The sequence below is a fragment of the Hydra vulgaris genome, chromosome 12 (genome assembly GCF_038396675.1).
Source record: "Hydra vulgaris chromosome 12, alternate assembly HydraT2T_AEP".
NCBI lineage: Eukaryota > Metazoa > Cnidaria > Hydrozoa > Anthoathecata > Hydridae > Hydra > Hydra vulgaris.
Window position 1 is genome coordinate 11,020,085 of NC_088931.1, and position 15,571 is coordinate 11,035,655.

The window sequence follows — 15,571 nt, forward strand, 5'->3', positions numbered from 1 at the left end:
TTGAAGTGAGCTCTGGGCATTTTTTGCGCCATTGATGATGAAAGAGGCGTGAACTTCTTATTAAAATATTCCTCCGCAGTGTTCTGACAAGGTCATTAGGTCTTCTTGAGGCACCTAAAACAAAAATTAAAAAAAAGAAAAGGCTTTTTAGAATGATCATAAAGTGAAAACTTTGTCAAGACTGAAGTATATAGTTGCTTCATTAATGTTACTTTACTATTACGATTACTATTTTAAGTAAAGTTGAGAACTTTTTTTAGATTATTTTTTTTTATAGATTTTTATTATAGACGAGAGAAAAAAAAACAGGACCAAACGTGGGTTGTTATAGCACCCTAGAAGTACGAAGTGAATTATATAAAGCGACCTTATGGAGAAGACCAACATGCCGAATTCTATAAATATTTCAAAAGCAAAAGCTTAACCTCACTGCTTCCATCTAATGCACAAACTTTTTTTTTTGTTATAAGGGTTGATAAGTCAGCAGTAGAGCGAGATTGCCTTCTAGAGTCTATTTTGCAAGTCGAATTAGGAAGGAATTATTATTAAATCGCCTAAAGTGCTCTGTTATTTCGTTATTATTGCATTTTTTTCATTTGACGTCGCTAAATCAGTTTTTTATTGCTTGTATTATACAGTCTTCACTTGAGTTTTAAGGTTATTCTGAAAACAGTATGATAATTGACGATCTTTCAGTTGTTATAATTTATTCAGTATATGTCTCACTTACTAATTGCTAGTTTGTTAATTTTACGATTTTCTTATAGTTACCTGCATACTTAGTAAAAACTTTTTATTTGATTAGTCATTAATTATTGATTGTATTCCAAGTCTGCTAGTTTCTTGTATCGAGTCTGCTAGTTTCTCTAAACAATCGAATGACTATTACCCTGTACTATTTTATTTGAATGGAATCGTCTCATCTTATCATATAAGATAAATATATGTAACACTATTTGATTTATCGTAATCCATACCGCGATTTTGTACTTTACACGTACTTTAATTCCAATATTTACAACTCTTTGTTTATTTATAGTATTAGAGACTAATTTCAAAACTCACTAACTATGGTAAGCGGACAATGAATATATTTTTAAGATGCTTCTATATTAATATGTTATTAAGATGCTTCAAGAAGACCTTAGAGAAAATAAAATAATTTTTTAAATATAGCCGGCGTGCAGACTATATCAATGAGTGAACTCCTTTGGCTCCTAAAACAAATATATATTTGAAAAGTTTTAAGACGAGACAATCAAGTTATACAAATATTTGTAGAAATTAAATTATATTTATAAATTTTATTACAATTTCATCTATATTTATATCTATATTTTATATCATAATCATTGGAAATAAATAAATTTTTATATAAAAAAAATGACTAACATAACTGAAATGACTAAAAATAAAAACTTTTAAAAATTCAAGTAAAATCCTCTATAATTAAAAGAATCAAGTATTCACAATAACTTTCTCCAAGTTTAAACAAACATATAACCTTTTAAATGCATATAAATATCTGTTCTACGTTTATCAGCATCGTAGATAAGCTGGATCGTACAGTTTAAAAAAAAAAAACACTTAAAACCAAACAAAAAAATGTACAAATTTTTTGAATGGGATAAAGTAAAATATTTTAAAACTTTGGTTTTTAAACAATATATTATGACATATATTATTATTATAAGCTATATATTACTATGATTTCCATTTTACTAAAAAAAAACACGTTTAAGAACTATACTCACAAGGACAAAAAATTTAAATCTCTATACATTTATTTTTATATTATGTTTAATTAATCATGCATGAGTACTGCAAACAATTTTAATTCATTCACAAGCAAGCTTTCCATCAAAACTACTTAGGGCTATTGAGAATGCTTGGAGAGCACATAAAGGGTAGTTAAAATCCATAGTAAAAATATCGTCTGCAACCCGACCAAACTGCATAACAATGTAATCCTCTAAAAATTAAATCACAGTGTAGTTTTCACTTAACAAATTTAAATAGTTGTTATTAATGTTTTATAGCAAAATTGACTTACGGTCGTTTTCATGAACAACTTGAAAATTTTTTACAGAAGCTTGAGTCACTCTTCCATGAAAATTTAAAACATACGACTGGGTGTCTATAATAAAAAATAAGTTGACATTGTTTTTTCTTGTGTTGTGTTATTTTTGTGTGCTTAAGTAATTCATCAATCTTATAATAAATTATAATCGAACTCGGAACTTCTCATTTACAAAGCACTCTACCACTACCACTGCTTTCATTTAAAATGGAAAACTTTAGCTCTAATCTTCAAGATCTATTAAAATACGTTTCCGCAAGGAAACATATTTTAATAGATCTTGACTATTTTAAAAATTAAGTTTGTCAACAAAAAGTCTATAAAACACAAAAGAATTCCATAGTCTGCTGTATCAAATTCATTGAGAACCTAATTTTGTATATTCCAGGAAAACATAGATAATATGTTTTTATATAGGGTCTATTAATAAATGTGTTGTATGTAGCATTTTAATGTTTTATAAGGAGTTTTACTGGTTATGTTTGTTATACATAAAAGTTTACATAACATTATTAAAGAATGTTGTATTGAATTTAACTCAAAAGGTTTGAAATAACTATTTGTCATAAAACATGTTGTATGTACTTAAGGATTATATTTATAAAAATATACAGTATAAATATATACAGAAATATATTTTTATAAATATTTATAGCAGTATATATTTACAATTTATAAATAAAGTGGAAATCCCATTTTTAAGATATATATGAATATGGAAGTAGTAAAGCAATGGTAAGTATAATAACGTGATTAATTGATACAATTTTGAAAACTACGAAAATGAAAACTACGCAGTGAAAAATAAGATCTTAGAAGTAAGAAAACTTAGTTCTTAACCTTCCAAACTTGCAACCTTAAAATGCTTGAGATTATTTTTTATTTATTTTTTGTTAGTCCTTAGGCTGATATCTTTTGTCTTCCAAATGAAAATTGCACTTTCTAGATAACCTCAAAGATTTATGCAGACATAAAAGCTTATATTCCTTCTCATCTGTTCATCTTTATTCTGCCCCATGGCTTTCTCTTTCTTGTGCAGCTGCAATTTCTAATTTTTATCATTTAATTTATACCAGAACAACTCTATTAAAATTTTTGTTTTAAGAGACGCATGAAATTTTAAGAGAGGCCATTTTCAGATTACTAAATTTCGTTCTTTATCTGAGGAGTTCATGAAACTTTTATCTTAGGAGTTCATGAAATTTTTATCTTAGGAGTTCGTGAAACCAATAAGGAAGAATTATTTGCACATAACTTTTCTGCTAATTTGTCTCTTTAATCTAATGACCACACTCTACCTGACAGAACAACAGATTAATTGATTGTTGAACAAAACCGCTTTGGCTTCTATACTTAAGTTATTTCTCACTTTTTTCTACAGCTTGTGATCCTAACACATTTTTATTACAGTCTTAAGTGTTTTCCAGACCTAATCTATTTTCTAAACTTAATCTATTTTCTTAATATTAGCATCATAAGAATAAGATACATAAAGCTTAAGAACCTCTGAAAAATTTTATTACTCTCCTTTTACTACTGACTTGTTAATAATATAAAAAAAGTATTGTACATTAGATGCACTAAGACAAAAAATATATTTTGGATTAGATGCACTGAGACAAAAAATATATTGTGAATTAGATGCACTGAGACAAAAAATATATTGTGGATTAGATGCACTGAGATAAAAAATATATTGTGGATTAGATGCACTGAGATAAAAAATATATTGTGGATTAAATGTAGAGACAAAAAATATATTGAGGATTAGATGCACTTAGACAAGGACTATGCTCATGACATATTACAGCTTTTTAAAAAGTCTAACATAATGGTCTTCTCCATATGCTCTTACCATGGGTCAATCTAGAACAGTTTTTAAAATGATTGTATCATTCTTTTCTAATTACAGTATTGAAATTGTCAAAAATAACACTCATTTATTTTTGAAATAACACAATTATTTATTTCCTTATTATTTCAAAAATAACACTCTCATTTATTTGTTGTGGTACCCTCTGGAGTACTACAAGAATCTATTCTTGGTTCTGTGTTGTTTCTCCTTTACATCAATGATCTTCCTGACAGTTTTGCCTTTAAAGTGGTTCTATTTGATGACACAACTATATACTTCAGTCAAGACAAAGTTACTTTTAGAATACTTAAAACAGCATTTCTTGAATGTGATTTCTTTTTTGTTACAGCTAGGGGCTCACAGTGGCTGGTTAATTTAGTTGTTTACTGAAATTACAAAAATAATTGTAACACTGTTGATGTTCTTACATTAATGAATGCCATGACTCTTACCGAGTCCTTTACTTTAAATCTTTTCAGATTATTTTTCACTACTGATCATTCATGAAAACCAATTAATTACAAAATTATCACCTGCAAAAGTTGCTTCTTTTTATAATACTCCATATTTTCTTACTCCTGATTGCATTATCACCTCTGAAAACCTCTTGTCCACTATAACTTAGTAGTTCTTCTAAAAATACCCTTTTTATTTTAGATAAAATATAAGAAGTGAGATGTTGTTGGACCTTTTCTAGCTGCCAAACCTAAGCCACTATCTCATTCTTGTATAAACGTATTTTTTTCTTATATCTGAAAATACTACCATCAAACTTTCACCTAATGTTCCACCAACCAAAACCCAATATTGCGTGATTATTCAGCTAATTCTATATCAATTAGTTTTTTTAATGAAACATTTAAAAAATATTTGTCTAATTTTGTTTTCAGTGCTTTGAAATTCAATTTTTTCAAGTTATTTTGACTCGTACAATTTACAGTTCTTGAAGTCTTCTGTTAACCTTTTATCTTGACAAACTACAGTTTTTGAAGTCTTCTGTTAACCTTATATCTTGACAAGCTACAGTTTTTGAAGTCTTCTGTTAACGTTTCATCTTAACAAATTACAGTTTTTGAAGTCTTCTGTTAACCTTTTATCTTGACAAATTACAGTTTTTGAAGTCTTTTGTTAACCTTTTATCTTGACAAATTACAGTTTTTAAAGTCTTCAACCATTTTTATTGCTTTTTAACTCATTTAAATTCTCCCAACTTAAAAAAAGTGTTTGCTTAAATAGTGTTTGCTTTCAGTTTTTTTGGAAGCCGTTTTTTTAAAAAGTAAACTTATAAATATAAATATTTATGTTATAAATATAACATAAATGTTTATGTTAATATTTATAGTATTTTGTATCAGAGCAATACCGAGTTACTATTTCTAAAATGGAATAGAAAATTAATGTAATTTTTCATGTCAAATTTGCCTGATTTTTGAAGCGCATTTAATCGTGAGTTAAAAGCTTTTAATTTATCAATTTTTCTATTATTTGGTTTTCGAATCAGTCAAATCGGAACTAATTTTTAATCCAAACTAAGAGTAAAAACTATTAGAAAATTTAAATCTAAAATAAGAATTAAAAACTATCAAAAAAATAATTTATTAAAAATGTATGTATATGCATATGACTATTGGGATATTATGCAATTCAAAAGATTATAGCAACTCTTCAATTTCAATTTAAAAAATAATAAGAAATATATGTATCTATTAAACATATAATTCTTACATATATTATATATATATATATATATATATATACAAACTTAATACATGTTTATTATTTTTTTAACCCCATTTTTTAGGTTTTTAAATCAATAAGAAAAATGTTGCTAAGTATGTCAAAAAATGTAATATTTAGTACAAAAGTTAAACCTAAACTTTCTCTATGCAACTTGTTTTCTTACTAAGTTTTTGAAACATAGGGTTAAATCAAAAAAGTTTGGAACATAGGGTTAAACTAAAAAATGCAAAACATACTGATCGAAGTGACAATAAAGTTGCACGTGTCTTTTTTAATACAAGAAAAAAAAAAATTAGTGATTAATTGTTTTGACTTTTACAATTAAACAGTAATTATTACAACTGCAATTGTATCAACATTTTTTAATTCACATTTTCACAGTTAAAAACTAATGCCACAATGGTAGCTCAACTTGTTTCTGTGTGCACTAGAAAAAAGTTGATGGTTGAACAATCACAAGAATTGTTTGTCAAAGTTAATGTTTTGGAGATTTGAGATTGTAACCACATTAAAAAAAAAAAGGAGCTTCATCAACCATAGTGGCCCCTCGGCCTTGGGGAGGTTAATAAGATAAAAAAAATTCTTTTTATTATAACATTGACAACATAAAAAATAAAAACACTTAACATTGTACAATAAAAACTTACCATCATTCCAAACTGGAGTTTTATTATGAAGTTCGATTAAATTATCCATTTGTTTTGTTCTGTGTTTTTCTAATAATGAGTCACTTTCCTAAACATATTTTTTATTAATAGTTTTAAAAAAATATTTGTTACTTAGATGTATATTATTGCATAACTGTGAGTAAAAACATAAAATAAACACTATGATAAAACTAACACTATGTGGCTTTATTGCAACTCTTTGATGGTCAAGACCCATCCCTGGTATAATGACAGTCATTTTGCGAGGACCTTTAAATCCAAGCACATTTGTATCCTTAAAAACAAAGATATTATAAAGAAATGAACATAATAGAACTATTAATTACTCAACCTAAAAAATAATTTATATTAAAGTTATAAAATATACAAGCAAAAACAGATAAACACAAAAAACCAGAAAAATTATTTGAAATTTAATACAAATATCAAAGAAAATCCAATGTTCATCACTCTAATCAAAAAGTAAAGTTTTTTGAAGATTTTAAACAATTCTTTGCCAGATCACTGAATCAGCTGTCTGGATTTATCAGAATCCAGACACTTGACAAATTTTACAGATCTTGTTTTAAAGCATTAGGCAGCGTGCAATTTCCCTACACATTAAGCAATTTTACACATGCTTTAAGCAATTCCAATTAAACTTTTTATAATTTTTTTATGAATAAGTATTGAGATATCTATTAAAGATTAAAGAAGTGATTAGCATTATAAAAACAAAAGTTTGAATGATGATAATGTAAAAAGTTTAGGCTCAGTACTGAAAGTACTGTGCTCAGCCTGTTTCTAAGCAATCTGGTTTAAAAAGATTTGTAATTTGGAATTCAAGGTTAAGAGACATTTTTAAAATAAAACAGCAACAAAAACAAAATAATTAGCCTCCTCAACTGTAGTGCTTTTGGACTCTAAACTCTAACTGCGGAGGCCGAAAGGTAAATTAAAAAATAAAAATTATTTGAAGAACTTTAACTTTTATTTAATTGAAATTTTAAACCAATTATTTTTGGTTCTCCTTTTTTTTTTTAAATAAGCTGTGTCAACCTTTAGTCAGCCTTTTGACATTTTTAGACAACCTTTTCAATTAAAAAAAAAATTGGGCGTTTCACTTGAAAAAATTATGTTTTCTATCAGTATTCCTGCTATAATTCATCAATCAATAACATCATTATTTAATGTTCTGTATATAAAAACAAGCTTTTACAACTACCTTTCGTTTTTAAAAATTTAATTTCAAAAATTTATTTTGTAACGAAAAACTATTATTTCTAAAAACATAATTTCAATTTTTGACAACTACACTAAGTTTTTTAAAATGAATATTAAAATATTTATAATGCTTTATTAATCTCTAAATTAAATCAAAAAAGTTAAAACAACCCTTTTATATAATTACTTATACTTACATTATAAAAATATTAGCTTAAATTTTATGATAAAATTTTACTAAGAATTTTAATTAAGCTTTTACTTTTAAAATTGTTTTTAAAATGAAAAAAAAACTTACATAAACAACTGCACATAATTCTTCCCTTAAATGGGATCCTTCGCCTAGTAATCCTCCTTTCTTTGGACTACGCCCACAATCATAACATGTGAACTTAGTTCCTACTAAGTTAGACCTAAAACCAAGATTAAGGAATAAAAATAATTTACAGAATATGCAGTAAGACTAAGAAAAAATTTACAGACTAAGTATAAAGACTAAGAAACAAGTTAGGGGCGAGCAACCTATTTTAAATGGAGAGCCGTTTTTCAGTAAATAATTAGAAAACCTTACCAAGAATTGCAAGGATGCTATTGTAAAAAACTGTAGATCATTATCAACAATTATTGCCTTAAGATGTTAAATGATATTTAAATGTTTTACATACTTACATTTTTTTTACATACTTATTTTTACATATTGTAAACTAAGTAGTTTTGCTCAACTTTCTATCACCATTGAGAGAAGATCTCAAGACACTTTTAATAATGCTCATGTTGCTAAATATCTCCTCACATTAATATGTAGATCCTAAAACTGTAATGAGTCCAAACGCCACAAGCTTAAGGTGGCTTAAGCTTAACTCTCAGAAAGACTATTCCATCTTACTTGTGAGAATTTGAAAGTTCTTTCCTTTATGATCTATGAAATTTATTTTTTTTCTATCCAAGTTTTCTAGTTTTGTTTGCAAAGTTGTAAATTTTCAACACCAAGCATCTTTTAAAAGCTTTTGACAATAAATTTTTAAAAATATGTTCACAGACAGAAAGGTTTAAGAACAGCCCGCCTAGATAGCCATCATAAACCTGCCTAGATAGCCAACATAAATCTGCCTAGAGACAGTCAACATACTTTATTATACAACAATAGATCAGAATATCATTAACTTCATCACATAATAAACAAAATTTGCAATGATTTTATGCTTTTGCAACAATTTATTGGCTATTTTTACTGTCAAGCCCATTACTTCTTAAACTTGAAAAGAAATACTTGCGTGTCTTGATTTATAATTCAATAAAAACAGAAAATATTGCATTCAATCTAGTGTTTAATCTCAAGAATACTTTCTCGAGAATTTCTTGAGAAAAAGTCATTATTTTTATTTCTCAATTCTCGAGAAATTGAATAAAAATTCTCGAGAAAAAAATTAAAATTATTATTTGCTTTAATGATTAATCTAATTCAAATTATAGTTCTATGTTCTTTGCATGTGCGTAAGCCAAATGCTGCACAAGGTTTTTTTTTTACATTAAATACTAATACTATGATAGCAAGAGTTTTTAAGTAATAATTTATAACAATATTTTATATTTTATATAAAAAAAGAATGATTAAATTTTTTAATAAATTTATGATTTGTCGGATTCTTTCAAACGATTTTCAAAAAGTTATCTGTAATTTATTTTATTTAGTTATTCTAGTTTTTATAGAAAAAATGAGCATTAACAACAAGGGCAAGACTTCATAACTGCAGCACCATTGCTCATAACAGCCACAATATCTTCTTGTAAAGATAGGCCAAACTCTTCTAATTTTTGCGACAGTATTTCCAAAGTTATTTCTGATGTACAACTTCCTTCGAAGATGTTAAGTTGTATTTTAAAATAAACAATGATGAGGCACATTGCAATTTATGTACAAGAAAATTATTATGCAAAGTTTCAGCAACGATTGGTATGCGGAGACATCTTGAAAATGTCCACAAATGCACTTGCATATTGGAAAGTTCTACGTCTCATCAAAATAAACGAAATAAAGTTAGAAATCTAACTAATTAAACTATTTTAAAATTTGTAAAACAACCAACCCTGGCTGAATTGATTTCTAAATTGGCTGCTGAGAATGGTATATTGTTCAATAAAATTACTAAAAGTGAAGTTATATGGCAAAGTAAATAAGATTCAGATTCCCTCAAAATCCTCCTGAGGTGAGACAATTAATGGTGGCATTTTACCATAGCAAGAAAGAAGAGATAGTACAAATCATAAAGAAACTAAAGGATGAAGGAAGAAAGTTCAGTGTATCTATTGACGAATGGACAACCATTAAAAATCATAGATTCATGGGTGTTTATTTATACAAAAATAATGAAAATTATTCATTTAACATTTGTTTGATTTTTATCGAAGAAAGTTGTACATCAGAAATAACTTTGGAAATACTGTCGCAAAAATTAGAAGAGTTTGGTCTATTCTTACAAGAAGATAATGTGGCTGTTATGAGCAATGGTGCTGCAGTTATGAAGAAATTTGGTAGATTATCGCCATGCCATACATCTAGCAGTTTTGAAAACATTTTACGCTGAACTGAAAAATGAAATAAATAAATCCATAGACAAGCATGAGACTTTAGATAGCGACAATGATGTTAGCATTGGAAGTACAAAAGATGACTTTAATTTGGAAATAAACAGTTACATAGAAAAAACTTTCAACTTAAATCCCAAATTAAAGATGCAATTGTAGGAATACGAAAAATTGTAAAACTCTTTAAAAATTCTCCAGTGAAAAATGGTGTTCTAAAAAATATGTAAAAGAACAAGTACAAAAAGAATTGGCTAGGCTACTAGACTGTAAAACAAGCTGGAATACTATTGAAATAATGGTGAAACGGTTCTTAAAAATCAAAAACTGTGTGCAAATGGCATTAAGTAAATTAAATTTAAACCACTTGTGGAAAGATAATTACATACAAATGGCCGAAATTCTATTAGCTACATTAGAACTATTAGCTGTATTATTCTGTTAGCTGTATTAGAATAACTGTACAAGCTTTAAGTCGAGCAGATGCAACATTAACGGCCGAAGAAGCCTTAAAATTTTTATTTAATAAATTAGAGGAAGAATGTAGAAAGAACCAAGTAGAGAATTCTTAAACAATATCAAAGAAGAAATAAGTAAAAGGAGAAATGATAATGTTGTATCTTTATACAAATTTTTACATAACCCAACAAATGATGAAAAATATGCTTCTTTTTTAAAATCTTCGTCAAAAAATGATATTTATAAAACTGCTAGAGAAATATTTGATAGATTGTATGGGTCATCTAATTCAGAAGAAGATCTAACTGAAGAAACGTCCACTAGCAGCAATGTCAACACTGAGCTATCACTTGAAGAACAACTAAATTTAGCTATAACAAATACAACAAAAGAAATTATGCCACACCAACGTTGCAATAATGATAATCAGAATCTTTATCAGACATTTAAAAAAGAATACAGCGTATTCCAAACAACTGGAATAAGGTCATAAAAAATCGAAAATCTAAAAGATGCATTATCTACAATAAAAACAACTTCAACACAAAACGAACGTAATTTCTTGACTGCTAATGGTTTTGTTACAAAAAAAAAGAAATAGATTATCAAATGTCATTGAATGTGTTATGTTTTTTAAAATATTACTTCAAAAAACAATAAATAAAAATTATTACTTATGTGCTTATAATTTGTCTAATTGCTGTTTTCATTTCACATTTTTGTATAAGTATTTTTTTCTTTTATAAATTAACTAATAAATAACAATTAAAAACTTGTTACACTTGTATATTTTAGAGTATATCTTTTTTTCGTCATATTTTTATACCATTTTTTTCGTAAGAATTGACTTTTATATTTGTTAGTCTGCTGTTTTTTTAATCCAATGTTTGTCCATTTTATGAACAGTGCAATGTTTGTCCATATACATTTTATGAACATAAGTTATATCAAAATTTTTAAAAAATTACGATTTTGACTTTTCAAAATTTCTCAAGAATTCTCGAGAAGCTCATTCTCCACTTCTCATTTCTCGAGAATTAAAAAAACACAGAGAAATCTTAAACACTAATTCAATTCCTTTTTTGAAACAAGATACAAAGCCTTTACCAGAAATACATGTTGTACCATCCATAGCAATAAATATTACTTTATTTGGATTAATTCAATTTTTTGTTAAACTTAAATATCAAGGAAATGTCTACTTCATGGGTTTGTCATTGACCCTGATTAAATATTGATTGTATTTTATGATTAAATGCAAATTTTAGCTAATATACATCCTTCAAATTATGACATGTTGCGCGCAAACTTTATTCATGCACTTTTGCAGAACTAATCCTGTTTAAATGAAATACCAGCAATATTATATAACTAATTATGTACTTTATTTTAATATATTTCTATTCAATTTTAATTCATTATTTCATTTATTTCTTATTTTTAAAATAATTTTTACTTTAATAGAGTCAATTTTTATTTGTTTCAATAAAACTAAAAAATATATAATTTTGACAGACTGAAGAGCCACACAATTTAGATAAAAGTTGCTTGCAAGCTGTTGGTTGTCGACCCCTGGACTAAGTAATAAGACTATGAAATAAGATAAGTATATATATATATATATATATATATATATTATATATATATATATATATATATATATATATATATATATATATATATATATATATATATATATATATATATATATACATAAACTATATAATATAATAGTAAAAAGAATAAAATACAAGAAAATAAATTAAGGTTTTTCTTACTTAAAATTTTTGCATTATAAGTCATAAACTTGGTTTTGAAACAAGTTGTTATCATTATGTAAGCAGTTATAACAGAAAAAAGTGCAATTAAAAGAATTTCACATAATGCAATTGTAACAAGTAAAAAACCCCCCCCCCCCCATTTCATCATACAATTTAGCCTAAACAACCTGGTATGTGACCTTACCTTAACCAAAGGGCAAAGTGATAATGCTCGCATATATTGTTTAAAAGAGTTTAACCTGGTAGCTAATTACAATTTTATTACAAACAAACAATGGAGCTGTGCAAATTTTTTAATGAAAAAGAATTCAGTTATTGTAATGACATTTGGTTTGAAAACAGCTTCTTTGCTTGTGAATTTCAGTTTAAAACAGAAGACTGGAGGTTTTTTATGGATGGATCCGTCAATAGTAACAAATCTGTTTTGCTGCACAATAGAAACCTATTTCCATCTCTATCAATAGCCTATACTGTGTCAATGAAAAAAACCTATTCAAATCTCAAACGGATTCTATATTGTATTAATTATACCAGTCACTCGCGGTAATCTAAAAGTGGTTGCTTTGCTTTCCCAGTGGCATAAAAACAATAATACTTTGCTTTGCAAAGTATTGTTGTTTTTATGCCACTGGAACAATCATGCATATTTAGAAAATATACAGCTCAATCTAGTATAAACAAGTAACCTGTCTTTGATCAATCGTGTTTTAAGTTTATACCATATGTTAACTTTATTAAAGTTTTACAAAAAAATAAATTTAATTTGTAGAAATTTGGTACCAGAAAAAAATGAACATCATACTCTTTTTTAGCACAAACTGCTTAAAATCAATTTTATGTCAAATTGCCCAAATCACCCAATTTTATTTCTAATTTCAAAAATAAAACTTTGTTGTACAGTTAATAACAGCAATTGTTTTTTTCAGTTTTTTTCTAATGTTGTACTCCAAATTAAACTAAATTTTCTCAAAAAGGTTTGTTTTACAAAACCATTTTATATTACTTAATATGGAACAAGATACTAACCTATTTTTTTATACTTACTATTTTTTTAAATATCTTTCAGCTTTGATTATATAATATTAATTCAATTATCACTTCAGTATTAATTCAAATCATCATAATTTAGATTTTTTTAAATGTTTTTTTTTACGATTGTTAACCACATTTGCAAATTGAGTGGCTTGCTATTTTATAGAGCTTAATGCAGAAAAATTAAATTTTCTTTGTTATATCAACTTTGGTGATTTTTCATTATATCGACTTTGGTGAAACTTTTTTTTTTAATTTTATATTTGGAACTCAAATAAACAAAAATATTATACTTATTCAAAATACTGTATATAGCGTCCAAAAAAAGAAAAGAAACATGTAGCAGATTTAATATTTTTGCTTCAATTAATACAGTTTTTTTAAATTTGAAGCTACTCGTTTTACATACAAAAGCTTTCTTATATATCTTTGCTTTGTATTTGTATCACATTTTCCTCATAGTTCTTATAGCACATTTTCATCTCTTAGACTATCTCTATTGTATTCATGTCCAGAGAATTAAAACAATTGCACTCATCACTATCTGGACATTGCTGTTATTGACGGGGGTATATACTTTAATTTGTTGATAGGGGGTTATATACTTTAACCTGTTGATAGGGGGTTATATACATTAATTTGTTGATAGGGAGTTATGTACTTTAATTTGTTGTTAATTACTTAAATTTTGATGAACTATATAAATCCTTTAGTTTTATTTATGTTTTATTTAAACAAGAAATCTTTTGGTTGAAATAAATCAAAATTTAAATTCAAATTCAATACATATTTTTTAATATATAATCATTTACAATATAAAATGCATTTAATTATTGCATAAAGTTTTAAAATACTGAAAATGTTTTAATTATTTATTAATTAGTTATATATTAAATAAGAACAGTGACATATAGCCATATTAAATATGTGTAATTATTAACTGGTCTTGAGTTATAGATTATATCATGGGTTTTTACTTTTCTTTTTAGTTTTTATACTTTCTGATTTCAGTAATTGATATATATATATATATATATATATATATATATATATATATATATATATATTATATATATATATATATATATACATATATATATATATATAACTATTAATATAATTTTAACCAATACAATGAAAAATGTATGTCAAACAAAATCTCAACTTCAAAAAAATTTTTTTTATATATTTCTTTAAAGGTTTGTAAGAAATTAGTACAAAATATATTTAACACTAGAGGCCTTTCAATGTTTCATCAGTAGTGTTAGTTTAAGTGCTGTTATGTACAAATTTATTTATTTTTTGTTACAAAAGTATTTTTTAATCAATTAATGTATTGTTGCTATTAGTTACCATTGTCTAATATTTTTTAAAACAGGAAGTGTTAGTTAAAAGTATCATGCTTTTGTTTATGCAAATGACTTTCATAAGATAATAAATTTTTATCACTTTTAAGTTCCAGAAATACAAAAAGCTGGAAAAATGGTTCCATTATTTTTTTATTTATACGTTGGCAATCATATACATGATTGTCAAACCTGTCTGTTGAATGGCCAGTTCTGCAACTTCAAATATGACCATTAGCGCGATTTCTCAAATTGTTTGTTTTTCCAGTATACGTCGATTGACCATTACAAGACAAACATTTTAGATAATAAATGACATTCTTGCTGCTACAAGTAATGTGACTTTTAATGTTCCAAATAGTACCGTTGGATGTTACGAAATTATTTACCTCTTGTAGGTAAAATAAACAAATTTTGCAACGACTATCATTACATTTAAAAATTCCTATCTTTTTGTTATTAGATGTTGTGGAATTAAATTTAGCGGAAGTAAGTTGTCTCAGTAAATTTGGTGGTTGTTTGTAAGCTATTACAGGATTTATGTTAGAAAATATTTTTTGTATTCTTTCACTGGTGGATAAACTGAGTAGAAGTTTGGTTTTAGTTAGTATAGGTTGGCAATTTAGGTTGCTGTAAAATGTAGTGACTAAAGGAACGACTTTATTAGGTTTCTTTTGTTGAGCTGGTCCTTGTAGTTTTGCATTATGAAATGCTTTTTCAATAACAATGTCTGGATAATTACATTCTTTCAGCCATAATTTAAGCTCTGCTAAACGCAGGTTTTCGGTGATATAATCAGATGTAAATACAATTATTCTTTTTGC

At 26.3% G+C, this 15,571-nt stretch overlaps 1 protein-coding gene across 3 annotated transcripts in view; it reads right to left on the bottom strand.

Annotated features, from left to right (window-relative positions):
• Positions 1-1,274: 1,274 nt before the first annotated feature.
• The window catches only part of LOC100197033 (tubby-related protein 3), a 34,277-nt gene continuing 19,980 nt past the window's right edge, over positions 1,275-15,571 (bottom strand). The window contains exons 11-15 of one of the 3 annotated variants that reach the window (XM_065812072.1): positions 7,845-7,959; positions 6,519-6,617; positions 6,323-6,410; positions 2,054-2,137; positions 1,275-1,972 (exon numbers count right to left, since the gene is read on the bottom strand). In XM_065812072.1, coding sequence (XP_065668144.1) covers positions 1,839-1,972; positions 2,054-2,137; positions 6,323-6,410; positions 6,519-6,617; positions 7,845-7,959 — 520 coding nt within the window. In that variant the 3' untranslated portion in view covers positions 1,275-1,838. The remainder of the gene's footprint in view (positions 1,973-2,053; positions 2,138-6,322; positions 6,411-6,518; positions 6,618-7,844; positions 7,960-15,571) is intronic. The other 2 variants (XM_065812071.1, XM_065812073.1) reach the window with 2 other exon arrangements.